Source organism: Vollenhovia emeryi, unplaced genomic scaffold (assembly GCF_000949405.1).
Source record: "Vollenhovia emeryi isolate VEMERY1.0 unplaced genomic scaffold, V.emery_V1.0 DF939195.1, whole genome shotgun sequence".
In the NCBI taxonomy this organism is placed as follows: Eukaryota; Metazoa; Arthropoda; class Insecta; order Hymenoptera; family Formicidae; genus Vollenhovia; species Vollenhovia emeryi.
Genome location: NW_011967171.1, coordinates 614,166 through 631,270, shown reverse-complemented (window position 1 = coordinate 631,270; position 17,105 = coordinate 614,166). Strand labels below are relative to the sequence as shown.

The 17,105-nt window shown below is 40.6% G+C and overlaps 2 protein-coding genes and 1 long non-coding RNA gene across 4 annotated transcripts; 2 read left to right on the top strand and 1 right to left on the bottom strand.

The window, feature by feature from the left end:
* The first annotated feature begins 3,726 nt into the window (after window positions 1-3,726).
* LOC105562099 (lipoyltransferase 1, mitochondrial) lies at window positions 3,727-6,457 on the top strand. Its single transcript, XM_012012635.1, has 4 exons — window positions 3,727-4,479; window positions 4,800-4,907; window positions 5,069-5,282; window positions 5,454-6,457. The coding sequence occupies exons 1-4, from the start codon at window positions 3,979-3,981 to the stop codon at window positions 5,813-5,815; spliced, it is 1,185 nt and encodes a 394-aa protein (XP_011868025.1). The 5' UTR covers window positions 3,727-3,978; the 3' UTR covers window positions 5,816-6,457.
* Window positions 6,458-6,522: 65 nt separating this feature from the next.
* LOC105562098 (SLIT and NTRK-like protein 1) lies at window positions 6,523-14,272 on the bottom strand. 2 transcript variants are annotated; one of them, XM_012012633.1, is made up of 4 exons: window positions 13,875-14,272; window positions 8,891-9,124; window positions 8,449-8,609; window positions 6,523-7,808 (listed from the first exon to the last, which is right to left on the bottom strand). In XM_012012633.1, exons 1-4 carry the CDS (start codon window positions 14,109-14,111, stop codon window positions 7,172-7,174), a joined length of 1,269 nt encoding a protein of 422 aa, XP_011868023.1. In that variant the 5' UTR covers window positions 14,112-14,272; the 3' UTR covers window positions 6,523-7,171. The 2 variants fall into 2 exon arrangements, with proteins under 2 accessions (XP_011868023.1, XP_011868024.1); XM_012012634.1 differs by lacking the exon at window positions 8,891-9,124.
* On the top strand, window positions 10,175-11,230 carry LOC105562097. Its single transcript, XR_001008947.1, has 3 exons — window positions 10,175-10,209; window positions 10,307-10,408; window positions 10,489-11,230. It is a non-coding gene; the product is annotated as an uncharacterized LOC105562097 (long non-coding RNA).
* Window positions 14,273-17,105: the final 2,833 nt, after the last annotated feature.

Here is a 17,105-nt window from a genome sequence, read left to right as displayed (position 1 = left end):
GAAATGCCCCGTTGTCCCACGATGATTTTCAGAATAAATTCCCAGAGAAAATCCTCTCCGTATACGCGGCTGAAACGGACAGATGTTTTCCTTGCCAAGTCCCATTGTCAGAACGAGCCGCATTCGAGATATATCGGATCGTGCGTTAATTATTTAATGCTCGATATCACGATAATTATCGGGAAGTGATACATTGACCCGTCGGGATCTGGTCTCTCTCTCTCTTCTTTTTTCCATTTTTTTATCACTCGTGCGCGCGTGCGACCATAAATCCAATGTCGGCAGTGCTACTTATGGGGGAGAGGACGGCAGGGTGTGGGACGCGGTATCTCCTTATCGGCAGGCCTCAATTGCCCCTTCTCTCGTCGTGCGCGATAGTAATTGACTCGTGAACGAGACTTTTCGCGGTACAACTCACCATGTTGCGAATGAGCGCAGTGTCGTAGATATATTGACTCTGCGGCAAGTATAATTTGTTACAAATAAACGAGTGGGAGCACGGAAATAGGAAAAAAGAACTTGCCAGTCAGCTCGAAACTCGTCGTCACACCACATTTACACTGATAATGGCCCCCTGGTTTTTGCTTCCCTCCACCCTCTCCCTCTCTCTCTAATCACTTCTTCCCTTATCGGGTGTTTACCAGTAAAATATACATGCGAATTTGCATTTTCTAACGAAAACAAGTCTCGAGGACGCGTTCGAGGGAATGCAACTTTACGCGAATATGCGGCGTGTCACGGCGGAAGTTTCTTGAATTCGTTCGTTTATAATCTATTGTTATCCACGTTTCGCTGCAGTTTAGCGCGTTATAAGTAAAACTTTAATATCTAGCATTTATTTATCGGCTCGAATTTGACCCGAAACGTTCGAGAACCATGCATTTACAATATGCACATTGTAATCTCATTGCCCAACTTTATCAGCTGTATTTGCTTTTCAATTTAGTGCCTGGAAAATAATACAAGTGGTTCATAGTAGAAGATCAGATAGATTGGAAATATTTTTCTCTTGCTGTGTTTAGATCCCTCGAATGCCATTTCGGAGCTACATAGCACATATGTATTTGTTAGGAATTGTTGCAGGTAAATCTAGAGTTATAGGCTAGAAAGTCCAGTGTTAAGGGTAGATTAGGAAAAACTAGGGTTAAAATCCGAGCGCGGTATTCATGCACGGAGAGAGAACGTTCTCTTAAAATTTACCCTGAAACTCACGTAATCGTAGCACAACATGGCATTTTGAAGAATTTTATCAGAGTTTTTGAAAGATTTACCATACATTTTACTGGTAAAACGTGTACTAAGTATAATTACTAGTAAAATGTATGGTAAAATTTCCAAAACTCATAAAAATGTTGTCCCACGATCACATGATTTTCAGAGTGAATTTTAAGAGAAAATTCTCTCCGTGTGGTCGTTTCTCGGTAAACCAAGATTTCTTACAGCAAATTCGCACTATTCTACGCTGGTGCGTGCCAAAGGTTACTACAGCAAGTTATTTAATGATAAAAACATAGTATGAACATTTTTACGGCGATAAAATGCCGGATGCTAAACACTGTCACGCTTTTAGCGAAATGTTTTGAATATATTTTATCGATGTCTGTTATGCCTCGGCTTCGTGTACAACAAAATGGGGCAGGACTTACTGTTCCTTGTATCTGAATTTTTGTACTTTTAATCGTGCCATTTTGCCTTCGACGCGTCCAGTTGTACGTCAACTTCATTTTAAAGGAAGTAATGCGCCTGCACGGAAAACAATGCTGTTGAATTAAAAACAAATTAAAATGCCTGAATTAAACGTTAATGCCACGGGCTGCCACAAATAAAAATAACTCGCTCAATTGCGTCTGCGATGGATTTTAATTTTAAACACTGAACTAAATATCCACTGTCTGGTGTTTTTCATTTATTAATACTGACGTTGTTTCAACCATTTTATTTCAATTACACTGATCTTATTGATGCATCCTTTTTTTCTCGTGTACAAAAAAACGAAGTCAAAAGCAGTGCAATTCGCTGTTATATACGATAACTAAAAATTCTTATTCGTCAAGAAACGTGGCTACAGATACTTTCCCGAGAATTGCAACCGAGATTATCCCGAACAGCATTGATATTCGAATAATTCGTACTGCTATAGCATGTACTACCCAGAGAGAAATGATTCGTCGATCGACATCGAAACAACGTCGAATCGACGTCGATCGACGAGTCATTTCTCGCTGGGCAAAGACATTCCAATATGCTGGAGACAACCCTGTATCATATAATTTGCGACAGCCTCCGAGTATTCTCAGAATCTACATATGCCGTTAGCGAAACTTATTTTTCAGAATTCCAATTTTGTAGAACACGAGGTGTTGCTATGTTTAATTAGGATAGTAACTCATGTTTATTTACGTTTGTTTTTCGATTGAATTTCCTGCAATCTCCATCGATATACTCCTAGATGAGTTCTAATTAAATCTAACTTAAACCGTTGACTAATATTGCTATTCGTCTAGAAGCTCGAACTTCTTTCTAGCTCCGTAGATTGATTTTCTATTTATGCATACAGAGGCAGCGTAAAATAACGCAGCCGACCTCTCGACCCGCGTATTAATTCTAATAATGTCAGCCGAGTTTTTCGTGGAGTTTGATCGAATGAAGCAATAATTAATATCCGAAAGTGGTGGGACTCGCGTACTTAAACTCCTCTTTCGATACAGATAGGTGGACGCAGATAAGAGGCGGCAGACAGAGTGCGATAAAGAAACGAAAATAAAGTACAACTTGCAAATTGCCTTAGCACCGTCGCCGCCTACGCGAGACGCTATCTCTTAAGATAACGATCCGCGCTAAAAGAAATGGCGTCATCGGCGCGCAAAATATCATATCGCGCGCGCTTCATCGATGACATAAGAAAATGATCGATGACCTAAAAAAAAGAAGAAAAAAAAATTACGGAACTTCCGAGAAGCATAAACCGCGCAGACGCGACCGGTGTTTGCTCCTCGCTACGTTTTTGCGCGCCGTCGCGTTTTCGCGAGGCGATGGATAATCGCGGTCGGTGCGACCAGACGTATTGCGAACAAAACATTTGCGCGCGCGCGCAATCGCCTCGACGAGACGACGGGGGGCCTTCGTCGCGATGTGTACGCGCCTGGGTCGAAATTCGGTCGCGCGCGCGCGGCGACCGGGGAGCCGGACGGGAAGGAGAGTGGCGTCGCGAGTCGTATCACGCGCCCGTCAGCTGTACTTTGCGCCTCGAACCCAGATAACCTCTCCCAGCGCGACTCCCCTCTCCGTCGTCGAGCGGAAAAGGCGACGGGGCGGCGTATAAAGACCAAACTCGCGGGGCACCCTCGTCTCATTCCACGTCCGCCAGTGACGCATTGAGCAACGATCGGATTCGTACGACAACGACGACGACGATTCGGAAGAGTTGTTTGTGTATCGTGAGCAGCAGGAACTCCGGGCAACGTAGCCGACGGAAGTTCTAGAGCGAGCGAGAGAGAGAAACCAGACCAGCCGTGCTTCCGGCGCGGGTACATTTAACTCGTTGAAACTGTCAGCACACGGAGGAATGCAAAAGGACTGCCGAGACTGTCTGGGTATCCGGTACCGTATCAACTCCCTGGACCAGACCTGGAAGTGGTTGCATCAGACCATCGCCCTGCACGACTACCTGATCTCGATAACCGCGAGTCAGACCAACGTTTCCAAGTGTTTCCCTCAGTAGAGGCCGCTCTCCGTCTGCTAAGAGAGAGAGGGAGAGGAGAGGGAAAGAGAGAGAGAGAGATTACTTGTTTGGGCCCAAGGCTGATTTCATATGAGGTAACAATTTGAGAGCCTCGCGGCTTATTGCATCCAAGACTGATATACACCCGCGTGGCATTACGTCACAGTAACTTTAAATAGATCAGGTAGTGGGCGATCAACCACTCGTCCAACGTAACACCAGGGTATTCCATCCTTCGCTTTCACACGCCGCACGCAATGTCTCTGCCGGCTAGACTGCTTGTCACCGTCAGGCGCCGCGCACCTCTCGGCGGTGCCGCCCGGTACGTGTCGACCTGTGGCGCCGGCGACAGCGGTGATGCCATCAAGAAGTCAGTATTTATATCGCAATCCACGAATGTGTTCGTCAACTTGGCGCTGGAGAACTGGCTGTACCGCAACTTCGACTTCTCCAAGCATCACGTGCTGCTGTTCTGGCGGAACGAGCCCTGCGTCGTCTTCGGCCGCCACCAGAATCCCTGGCTCGAGTGCAACGTCCAGGCGGCCGAAAAGGCGGGCATCACGCTGGCGCGCCGTAACAGCGGCGGCGGTACCGTTTACCACGACAACGGCAATCTCAACCTGACGTTCTTCACCCCGCGCGAAAAGTACAACCGGAGGTACAATCTGAACATTATCACCAACGCCTTGTTTCGCCAGTGGGGTCTGAAGAGCGTCATCAACGAGCGCGAAGATATTCTAGTCAATGGAGACTGCAAGGTATCCCCTTCGATGCAACACATTTCAAGAATCGTTTTATTCACGCTCGGACATTCGGAACCAAGTATTAATTTGTATAGCGGTCACACGTAATGTATCATTCACGCGATTAATATGTGTATTATATAATTTACACGTTGAACGAGAAACATTTCGACACTAATGATGTAACAAGCACGCGGCAAAAAATATCATCTTGTAGCAACCGATTGCGAAACTGTATTTTGATCGCCGCGAGGTTGCTTTGAAAACTGCTAATAGACTCTTAACGTTATCACGAAGTTGTATCATGTGTTTTTTTTAACTACAATGCGACACAGATATCTGGAACAGCTGCAAAGCTGGGGAGACCGAATGCCTATCATCACTGCACGCTCTTGGTCAACGTGGACAAAGCCAATCTGAGCTCGATTCTTGAAAGAAAAGAGGTAGGGCCTCTACATTGCCGGTGCATACGCGCCTTCATTTTCTTTTATGCGTGTCGTCAAACGACTCCATGACGTAATAATATCAGTGTTTGTTGAAGATAATTGAGCGATTTATTGCATGAAAAAGTGAGAAAAGGGAAAATGAGTTAATGCACTTTCAGAATGGTATCGTGACTAATGCGACGGCTTCTGTGCGTTCTCCAATAAAGAACTTGCTCGATATAAACCGGAGTATCCAAATGGATAAGCTCTTATCCGCTATTGGCTGGGAATATCTGCGTACGAAAGCTCTCGTTCTCGAAGACGGAAGATATGATCTGGTTGAACAACAAAAGGGATTCAAGTTCATCAACCCAACTGAGGATTGGTTCCCTGGTATGTGCAGAAAATAGCTCTTGTTATCTGGAAATATACGTTGGAAATCGACGATTGACTTGGAAACAATTTCATACACTTTGTTAGCAAATGGAAATGATCAAGTATAACATATAAATATGATTAGTTGACAATTTGGAAAATGTTTTTAAAAGTCGATATCGTATACAGGAATTGATGACTTCGCCAGTGAGTTCCGTTCTTGGGAGTGGAATTTCGGCAAAACGCCGAAGTTCACAGTTACCCGCACGCTCGACTTTCCCGCTCACGACGGTAAAATATATCGTTTGAATTTGAGCTTGGAAGTGCAGAACGGCATCGTGGAGGAGATCAGAATGAGTTTGCCCGCCGGATTAGTATCGACCGACTTTAGCCAAGATGCAAGCGTGATTAGTAATATTCGCGGCACGAGATACGATCATGAAGTGACAGAAAACATAATCGCCGCGATTGGCGGTAAGACGGTCACTTTAAGCACGACTCAAAGCGTAGATGAAAACAATATGAGGCTTGACGAGGCTACGCTACAATGACCCGAAGTCTCGAGCAATCGCAATTCTGCTCCTAGCGTTATTGTGTTCAGACGAAAATAATTACTGTTAAAATTATATACGTTGTATTATACATGTACATATATAGCATATTACGTGCCTACAATATTTTATACATACGCCCGGTATAACATGCAATGCAAAAAGTTGTTATAAAATATTAATCGCTATCATTGCAACATTTGAAACGCTGACTAGGAATTGTAATAAAATGCACATTTTATCGCATAATTTTTGCCATCATTGATATCGAGAAAATATGTATCATATTTTAGTTTTTTATTGTTATTGAATTAATTATTATATGAATAAAAGAAAATGGGTTTTTTAATTGGGGTTCGTTTATTAATCTGTCGATTTATGTATGTAATATATAAAGCTATCGGGAGTATTTCTTTTTGTCATTGAAAAGAATTTTCATCTGCAATATATATGTTGCGAGGTGAATGTGCATGTTAAACAAGATTTTACAATGAAATAAGTTTCGAATGTTTTGATATTTGTACGTGTGTTAAGAAATTGCGTTTGAAAGATAACACCATCTATTAGAGGACATCAGAGCATATCTTGTTTTTCGATCGTTAGTGTTTTATTTTTTAAATATATTAAATAAAATACTTATAATATCTTGTTTTTTTTTTATTTTTAAAAGTGTATTTACACTTGGTAAACTAACGTACATCAAAATGTTCTCTGCACAAAGTAGTTTTATTATAAACACACACGTATAACTTGTAATAAAGTCAATACCATTCTATCTTTCGCAAGACACTGATATCTCTAAACAGTACAATAAATATGGCCAATATGCAGCATGCTTATTCATGCATTAAATTTTAAAACAAATCAACTCGCACAACAATATGATAATATAGAGATGTGCGATTCAAGGACGTTTTATATCGACATTAATCGAATCGAATTTTATTTCCTTCTTCGAATCGAATCATTAAATAATAATTATTATATAAATTGAATTTTAACGTAGGTAATAACAGAATATCTTGATGTGTAAAAATGATATTGATACAAATTCGTCATATTTAAATATTTAAGATAAAACTAACAAAAGATACTTTATTTAATGCCAAAGAAACTGACACTTAGACGAAAAATCTGCAATTGGTTGAATCCAAAGAGCAGCAGTATTGAATGCACCCACTAAATACACCTATCAACATGACCATACTGTTTGGCTTATTAACGGGAAATATGGTTTGTATTCGAATCAACTAAATTTGAGATTAATTTTTCAGATTCGAATCGAATGAAATTTCACCCTGTTCGATTCGATTCGATTCGTACTCGAATAGCACGTTAATATATCGTTTTTAGAACTTAAGTGTATCCCGTACTATTTGTGACAATATTATTATTTAAATTTGTTGTAACCGATGCGTTACGATATAGTCCCGGTCGCAGCATGACTTCGCGATACGGCGGCGGTGGAGTATCAGGGCAAGATATTGCGCTATCGTTGGCGGCAGAATCCTCAAATTGCCATAGATTCTGCAGTAACGACACTCTTTGAGCATCGTTATCGGTTTGTTCGCGATATCCGCGACAACAAGATATCTTCCTTGTGAGCCAAACGTAACAAGTAAACATGCCGCACGCGACACCGAGTAAAAATCCGACCGTGAGGAACCAGTACGGCGATATGGCGTTCAATGCTTTCACAAAGCTTGTCCTGTCTGTCGCATTAGCACAGGCAATTGTATTTTCATGCGTCGATGTAGGCGTTTCTGTGTCACGAGCAATGGCAGGATGTTTCTTTGTCGTGTTTTTCTTAGCGCTCGAGTTCAGAGTCACGAATGGTCGATGCTTCTCATATTTAATCCTTGGATTGTACATGACCATTTTTTCAAATTTCTTCGGCTCCGAACTTTTTGCGCACACTGCACGATACTCTATATTCTTGTGGGTCAGATATATCTGCAAATCGTGCGTAAGCTTGTCGCAGGACCAGGGATTTCTAAAAAAAAAGATTAGAGATTGAGAATTGTGTTTATCATAAATCTAATTTTTTGCGAGATGATAAACTATTTTCATAATTCTTTTGTACTCCACAGACAAGCGTACATTGCACATGAGCGGAGTAAATATATTGAGTATTGAGATCTTATCCCAGCAAACACAGAACATTGCGGTAACATTACGGCAATGTTGTAGCAATGTTACAACGCTGCCGCAATGTTGTTGCAATGTTCTGTGTTTATTGGGAATAATATCTTAATTATTGTACAAAAAGTACGTAGAACTTAATAATTATACATACATTACACATAGAGGAAAGTCCCCCTATTATGAGGTAAGCTTCTAATATGAGATAGCAGGGTTTTTAGGATAGCAGCTAAATTAACAGGCATCGTCTATTGGTTTCATCGTCAATTTATTACCCTTGGAGTGAAATTTGTGTAGTGGAAAATTGATTATTAGATCGCGTAATCGTTGCGAATAAAGATTCTGATTGAATTTGGGTATTGAAAACCTGCTATCTAATATTAGAAGCCGATAATAACGTTCCTCTACATTGATAGTGATATGTATAATGAACTACGTAAAAGTTTAAATTTAGCCAAGTTGTATGTTAAATTTCTCGACTGTCGTCTTACCCTTCTATTGACAATACTCTTAAAAATTGTATTGTTTTAAGGGCATTGCTGTCCAATTGAATCATCAGGTTATTTGAAAGATCAAGAGTGCGAAGATATGAGAGTCCATTGAATGTATCCACCGGTACATGGCTAATTCGACACGAATCCAAAGTTAGATCCTAAAAGTAAAGAACACTTTTTATTTTAAATTAAATTAAAGTGTCACTTCTATGCGATACAATTTTAATCGTTAATCAAAACCGCGGAGATTGGCTACAATAAATATAAATATTACAGTTTTATTAACGTAAATATTAATCATTGAAGTAATGTTTTCGTGGCAAATACTTTTGCCGAGCCATGTTTACGTTACGCCAATATCACCGGTGCACCGTATCGTATAAATATCGATGTAAATATAATATTGATAGAGACTCTTAATTAATATTTCCGTTATTACCGTGAGCCAGGGGCACTCCAGTCTCGGTACGTGAGAATTGAAATTATTTTTTGACAATCGTAGAATTCGCAAACTCTTTGCTGGCACGAAAATATCCGACAGGAGATAGTAAAGGTGATTTCGAGATAGATCCAAAACCGTCAACTCGGATAATCCATTAAAAGCGTTTAAGCCAATTTCGCTAATTGCATTTACAGACAGATTGAGGTATTTAAGCCTCGTCAGCCCCGCTTCCTAAAATAAGAAAGAAACGTTACAATATGTGAGCGAAAGGTATCCCGGGATTAACTTGAAATTTTAGCTGTATACGGAATGGCAGTCGGGAAATTGCTGAAACTAAATGGCTGTTTTGTAATGAGTAAAGAGACAGAATGAGACGAAAAAACACTACATTACAAAAGAAACGTGTCACTTTTATTAGCTCACAACGTACAAAACTTACGTGTATAAACTTACAAAAAAATCTTATTAAAAAACGGGCTAACAATTCGATGATGGCTAGTGATACGTTGTCGAAATGATGACCGTCTAAATGTGTACAATAATCACTTTTGAAAATTATTTAATATTATTAATTGTAGTTATATTTAGTATTATTACTTTTTAACATTAATAATTGTAGTTATGCCCTTGAAGAATTTCAGATAATTTTCGTTCACGGAAATGACTGCCCCTATCAAGGTCGTCTTATACATATATTACTGTGCTGTGCAACCAGTCGAATTTTCGGTTATTTTGCGAGTTCATAAATGTAATTTTTTCTGCGTTATATAGAGGAAAGTCCTCTATTATGAGATAGCAGGTTTGCAACATCAAAATTTAATCTCAAATCTTTATTCACAACGATTACACGATCTAACAATGAATTTTCCACTAAAGATATTTCGTTCCAAGGGTAATAAATTGACGATGAAACCAATAGACGATGCCTGTTAATTTAGCAAAAACCCTGCTATCTCATATTGGGAGCTTATCTCATAATGGGGGACTTTCCTCTATTAATAAAAGTGATGGATATTTTCTACAGCATATTATTTAATTCATGTGCAGAGTGCAGCTCAGTTAGCCGAAAATAAAGGGAATACAAAGGCAGTGTTCAACTCTGTTAGACATCTGACAAATGGTGCAGTAACAATAGCTGTTCCTGTAAAGGACAAAGATGGAAGAGCCGTAATTTCAATAGAAGACCAGGTTTCAAGGATAAAAAGAATATTTAAAAGATATTTTAAATATAACCTTGTAAATATAGCCTCGGTGGTCGAATTGGTTGAGACGCCCGCCTAGAGAGAAGGGAGGTCCAGGTTCAAACCCAGGCTGAGGTAATATTTTTCGCAATAAATTTTCTGTATTATAAAAAGTGCCAGATACGGTCAATAAAAATCACTGATGTTTTTAAATATAACCGTTCTACCTCAGGAACAGAAACGACAGCAAACTTGCCACCCGAATTATCATTAAGCACAAGGCTGCCTTCTAAGAGATAAATTGATAAGGCGATAAGAATGGAAAAGCTGCGGGGTAAGATAATAAACATTTCTATTGAAATTTTAACGCTAGACCCGTATGTAATAGCAGCTATTCATCTTCCATTGTTTCAGAGTCTATCGGAAAAAATTTTCTAGGGAATGGAAAGAAGGCACCATAAAAATCCCAAAGAAGGGAGACCTTAGTCGATGTACTAATTAACGGGGGAGCATCTTACTTGTAATTATTAGTGAAATTTTTAATAAAATTGCGCTTGTAAGGATTGCAGGGACATTGGATAAAGTGCTCCGAAAAGACACACAGGTAGGTCTAACATAGATCTCGTATTGAACAAATCAATACTGTAAAAATTATTACAGAACAATGGATTTCATGTCATCACCTCTTCATGTAATGTTTGTGGACTTTCAATGCTTTCAAAGCGTTTAACTTCTTAAGTAAGAAGCAGATATGGGAAGAACTAAGGGTAAAAGAAATCCCTAGGAAATTTATTATGTAATAAACGAAGAATATGAGAATTAACTTTGCCTGTACAGGGTTGCATGAAGATTTCTGTTGCCCTTGGTAGTATCATATCTACGAAAGGTGGTGCCAATATTGATGCAAAAACAAGAAAAAAAGAAGCCTTTTTGGATTCAGAAAAGTGTGGCTTTCTCCACAGCGATACAAAAAATAAAGATTTTTAACTGCCCAAATTATCTTTGCACGGATGCGAAACATTGTCATGAAAGACAATTTAGCGTAAAATCCAGACATTCATTAAGAGATGTTTAGGATATGTTTTAAGCAGGGCTGGGAAGTAACTCGTTACTTGTAACGACGTTTCAGTTACTTTTTTTTTGTAACTCTAACTTCGTTACTTTCTCTCCATCCGTAACTGTAACTTGACTCAGTTACATTAATAGTTACTTTATATATATTTTAAATATCTACAGATCGCATTCGGCCTTGCATTTGCGCATAAACGCCTTTATCGACACTTTATTCAAATGCAGATTTGATATTTTTATTTTCATTGCAAGAAAGTAACTGCAAAGTAACGGTTCGTTACTTTTTGATTAACTGTAACTGTAACTAGCTACAAGTTTAGCGAAGAAACTGTAACTAGATACTTTTATACGGTAACTTCTCCAACCCTGGTTTTAAGGATATGGTAGCTAAAGAAAGTGTCAAATAAAGGCTTATGGATATGCAACTACTAGGGAACACAAGTTTCCCCAGATTCCTGCGCCACCAGTCTTCTCCTGTTTTTTTTTTGCATGACTAATTCTTATTTTCTTTCTATTGACATGGGAATCCCATCGTAAGAAAGCCTTAGAAATAAGAAGAAAATTTGAAAGGATTGGACACGCATTAAGGGAGCACAATTTCGAAGGTTTTTCTACAATGGAATTCCCATGGTGATAGAAAGGAATAGTTACCCTTTTTAAAATATTGGATGAAATATAATCAGCCTACATTAGATTACGTGCAATTTCAGCGTAAATAAATAAGAGTCTTATTAAATTTACATTGAAGTTGCATGCGATCTGATCGTATTCTATTATTTTAAATAGGGTAGTCATCGAGAAACGCGCGCGGAAGAAGACCGATGATGCAAGAAGCTGGGGAGGGGGGGACTTGTGCAATCATTAATAATCACCTGGAGTAAACTGAGGCGTTTGCGACAGCTGATACGCAGAAAATTGAGTGAATTCGTAGATAATCTTATGCTCTGTAAACGCAAGTAGAACATAAGCTCGTATTGACATGATGACGTCATCATGATGTCATTGTGATTTTATGTTCTAGCCGGGATGGAGCAATGAACTGCGTTATTATTATTCTCATTAAATTAATCTCATCCTGAGTCCATTCTCATTACAGAATAATGCCTATTTATAAGTCACTTAACAACTTGTCGACTCTGAAGAAAACATATAAAACCTATAGCTGTACAAAAGCTACACAAGGAAATTTTAAGTAGTATATTTATATCGAGGCTCGAATTTATTGTATGTTGAAGTATACGGAAAGTGGTTTTGCACTTTCTTTAATTTACCATCACAATAATTTCACTGTTCGCTAAAAGAAAAGTAACAACGCTGAAAATATTGAGTGTTCTTTTGACCTCTCCGAAACTGTAACGACGTTCGATCTGGCGGATCCTTTCGGTGATTTATGGTCGACGTGTCAACTCGTGATAACTCAGGTAGATTTTTCCACCGAAGGCCTCAAAAGCGTCTTGAAGAATGCGCGTGACCAAAAATACGTGGGTAGGCTGAAAAGTAATGCACACATGCTTGTAGAACACGAACAAAAAGCGCGAGATCGGGCAAAAAGTACATTAAAGTACAATTCTTAAGCTTCAAAATCATATATTTATTTTTCAACATAGTCACCGTTAAGGCTAACACATTTCTCCCAACGTGTAACAAGTTTTTTCATTCCGTCACTGAAAAATTCTTCCGACTTTTCTCGAATCCAGGACTTGACAGCTGCCTTCACCTCATCGTCCGAGGTGTAATGATTACCCTTGAGGTCTCTCTTGAGTAGAGGAAAAAAATAAAAATCACAAGGCGCAAGATCGGGGGAGTAAGGAGGGTTGTGGAATCCGTTCAAACTTCAGGTTTCGTAGAGCCTTTGCAGTTGCATTGGCTCCAGGCTGCCTCTAACACGACAAACTCGACGTCGGAGGTGTTTTAGAGTCTGTATGTACTGAGAAGAATTTACCGTTTGCAACATGACAACGCTCGTCCACACACCTCACGCGCAACTGCAGAGGCTCTACGAAACCTGAAGTTTGAACGGATTCCACACCCTCCTTACTCCCCCGATCTTGCGCCATGTGATTTTTATTTTTTTCCTCTACTCAAGAGGGATCTCAAGGGTAATCATTACACCTCGGACGATGAGGTGAAGGCAGCTGTCAAGTCCTCGATTCGAGAAAAGTCGGAAGAATTTTTCAGTGACGGAATGAAAAAATTTGTTACACGTTGGGAGAAATGTGTTAGCCTTAACGGTGACTATGTTGAAAAATAAATATATGATTTTGAAGCTTAAGAATTGTACTTTAATGTACTTTTTGCCCGATCTCGCTATTTGTTTTTGTACGTGTTCTACAAGCCTATGTGCATTACTTTTCAGCCTACCCACGTAGAATAGGTTTTACAAAATAAATTTGCAGTCGACACAAAGACCGAGTGTTCAACGGTACAAATTACTATAATAAGGACGCATCAGTCTCGGGTATAAAAATGGAAAAGGAATTTTCTTGCGCCGTATACAATGGTTACTTCATAAATCATGATTGATTGATTTCGGGCGGGTGAGTTTCGCTGAAGAAATATTCAAAATGTACATGTTAAAGGACACAAGTGTACTCCACCGATTAACGTTTACAGTCGGGTCGGTTGCTTGGAAAGGATTTCGGGCAAGGGGAGCGAGCAATAACGCACAATTCGAACTGTCATCGCATCCCCGAGGTGCGCGAGTCTCCGGTAAAACGCACGATACTCACTGCCAGTTCGTAGTTATTTAAAATGGATATCGAATTATTCGACAGATCCAGGGCCTGCACGTTGCTCGGCGCACCTGTGTGAATGCTATAAAGATGGCGTCCGGTGCACGAGGCGCGCAGCAACTCGTACCAGGTATCGCACACGCACAACGACGGGCACCGTCCCGGAGCGCCGAGCGCGATCGCGTCGAGGACGAGGACGACGAGCCAGGTCCTCGCAGCCACGCCTGACGTCATGGCGTAGCGCGCGTAAGGATGCACGAGCCGAATTCGACGGCCTCGCCGTCCGACATTATCGCACCGTAGCCCAACGTTTTCGCGTTGCGATACGGATCGTCTTAACCGGGCACGAAACTGTTGTGCACTGGACGTAATCTTATCTAAACCGCGTATACCAGGCGTCGCGGATGACGAGGCGCGCTACATACATTCGGACGCGTCATGTCGCGTTATCCGATATATAGTTATACAATCGCGCGCTTTCCAGGAACCTGCGGCGGACAGATAGCAAGAGATATTCCATAGCCGAGAGGAAGGGAAAAAGCAATTTGCCAAACTTCGGGGAAAGCTGGGGACATATTTATCGGCACCGGGGACAATGGGTTGTTGGTCGTTGGTCAGAAGTCAGGACACTAAGGTCGAATCAACGTCGAATCGGCGTCAATGGGGTCGAAACCGCGTTCCAGCCGTCAGTTTTAGAAAATAATTAAGTTTTGGAGCTTTATTTTTCGTAAAGTTAACTAATTAAGTTCCAAAACTTTTAATTATTTTCGAAAGCTGACAGTTGGGACGCGATTTCGACGTTAGTGTTCTGACTGGATATTTGTCGGTCCTTTTTCTTCGAACCCGGGAAAGGAAAAGGATCGACATATAGTATGGTTCCGACTTCTGACTCAGCAGCTCATCGTAGATGAGGGTCTTAAACCGTTTGCAAACGACACGCACGACTGTTGATTTTACCTACGGTGACAGTATCGTTGGCGGACTGGACGTACGGGACGTTGTCATTTTTCTGTAGAATTTTCAAATTGTTCAGCTACAATGAAATTTTGCGTCTCCTCGAGGAGAGACACAGAGGGTATCTTTCCACGCGAGTGTGGCACAAATGACGAGGCGTGCTCGCCGAGCGGGGCACAATGGCATGTTCGATCGTAAAACGGGACGGTTTCGAAGAAAAAAAAAAGTGCCACTACCGCAAACCTCAGGAACGACCGCGATAAGGTCCCGGCGCTATTCTCCGTCCGAGGGAAACGTTCACCCGCGGCCTCGGCGGGATAGCGGTGCGAACTTTCCCCAGGTTTTCCGGTGCCGCAAAGCGCGCGCCGACGCTGCGTTACGCGTCCAACTTTCGGCGCGCATGGGATGAGAAACGCTCACGTTAACATCGTCGTTTCCGCCCTTGCCCTTTCACGTTGCACTCGCACGTAGCCGAGTAATTCCTCTTCCTTGTATTTAAATCGCGGGAAAACCGCGGAGAAAGAAGCTCTCAATTTTAATAAAATTATTTCCCAGATGTGCGCATGTGTGCGTACGTGTGTATGTGTATTGCTTTATTACGTTATTGTACTTTGTACGACGTTGTCCCTTCGCGGTTGCTCGCCGGGCGTGCGACTCATGCCGCACCGAGATTGGAATTCCAACGATGATTGGAACGAAAATTGATTCTCGATGCGCTTCTGCGATCACTTTATTTGCTCGTAATTGCATAACGATATGCAAGTCGGCTCGATGTGGCCTACGACGTTTTAGGATTTTTCAAATCGACGCTTCTAAATCGCGACCAAGGGGGGGGGGGGGATTAACCGCAATCGTGGAACAGTGTCTCCGAAATCCTTATGAAATCCTTACGAAATCCCCATATAATCGTTTTGCCTTCGTTTTCAAGTTTCTTCGCATGTTAGACGACAAACATTAGACTTGAACATTTTCTCAAAACTTTATTTTTTCAAAAAATTGACTTCTTTTAGTGATTATTCAAATATGTATCGTAGTTTATATTCATAAGCGCGTATTACTCTTTTCATAATACGTTCTTTGTCTCTTTCCAACTGTTACTTTAGGGTCAGTTTCACAAACATCGGTTGACTGTTATCTAGGGTACAGTCGACGCCCTATCTTATTCCATCTTATTATTTAAGAAGAGATAGAGAATCGATTAATCTTCGGTTAACTGTTAACGAGAGTTCAGTCGACTCCCTATCTTTTTTTCTGTCTTATTATTTAAGAAGAGAAAGAGAATCAATTAACCTTCGGTTAGCAATTAACCGACGTTTGTGAAACTCGCTCTTAGAGACAGGCATGAATTAAACTAAGATTAAAGTTAAGCGACGTTTGGTGAAAACGAGCCTGAAGTAGTTGCTGTTATAACAACAGCGAGTTGAAACGTTGATACACCTTTGCGCGCTAATTTAGAACAATGAACAGTAGATACAAATACAAAATTACTTCTCGTTAAGACCACGGTTAGACTAGTGGGAAAAGTGGGATGCAGGGAAAGACGTTTTCTACCTAACCAAATACTACAGTCTTAACTGAAATTACGTCGACAAATACTTACGAGTAAAAATTTAAAAAAAATATAATGTTTCGAGGAAATCTAACAGCTCTTTGAGATTCAACAACGTCACATATTTTTAAACGTGCACAGCACACAAGACATTTATTCGCAATCAGATGAAATCTAATGAAATCATGTAATCGGTGGGACAACATTTTAGCTAGCGGTTGCCCCCTTGCTTTCGACAGTCTTCGTGATTCCGAAATGTCATCGATAATGATGGGCCTATTTTCGAGGCTAATGACGCGGCGCGTTTTCTCCAGAGTACGAGCTATGTACGATGTGCAAAGGTACACCTTATCTGGACAATAATAAGCGAAATAAGACCGATATGAATCTAACGCGATTAATCGAAGAAGATGCCATTTCTCGGTCCAATATTTCGCTGTGATACACGGGGGGGAGAGAATTTTCTCTTAAACTTTATCCTGAAAATCGTGTTGTAACAACGCGGCGTTTCGAAGAATTTTTTTTACTTCACCACACTCTTCACCAGTAATTATACTTAGTATACATTTTACTAGTAAAATGTACGGTAACATTTCCAGAAACTCTGACAAATTTCTTGAAAATGCCACGCGATTACTCGATTTTCAGGGTAAATTGTAAAAGAAAGTTCTCCCCGTGTATTTATATATTTATTCTGCGCGTATACTCATTTGTCTATCTATTAC

Excerpts from the sequence above, each read along its gene's own strand:
- LOC105562098 (XM_012012633.1), bottom strand. The coding sequence starts at position 14,111 with ATGACGTCAGGCGTGGCTGCGAGGACCTGGCTCGTCGTCCTCGTCCTC. Across the intron at positions 8,610-8,890 it reads TGGAGTGCCCCTGGCTCACG|GATCTAACTTTGGATTCGTG; the intron begins GTAATAACGGAA and ends CTTTACTTTTAG. Across the intron at positions 7,809-8,448 it reads AGAGTATTGTCAATAGAAGG|AAATCCCTGGTCCTGCGACA; the intron begins GTAAGACGACAG and ends CTTTTTTTTTAG.
- LOC105562099 (XM_012012635.1), top strand. The coding sequence starts at position 3,979 with ATGTCTCTGCCGGCTAGACTGCTTGTCACCGTCAGGCGCCGCGCACCT. Across the intron at positions 4,908-5,068 it reads CGATTCTTGAAAGAAAAGAG|AATGGTATCGTGACTAATGC; the intron begins GTAGGGCCTCTA and ends ATGCACTTTCAG. Across the intron at positions 5,283-5,453 it reads AACTGAGGATTGGTTCCCTG|GAATTGATGACTTCGCCAGT; the intron begins GTATGTGCAGAA and ends TATCGTATACAG.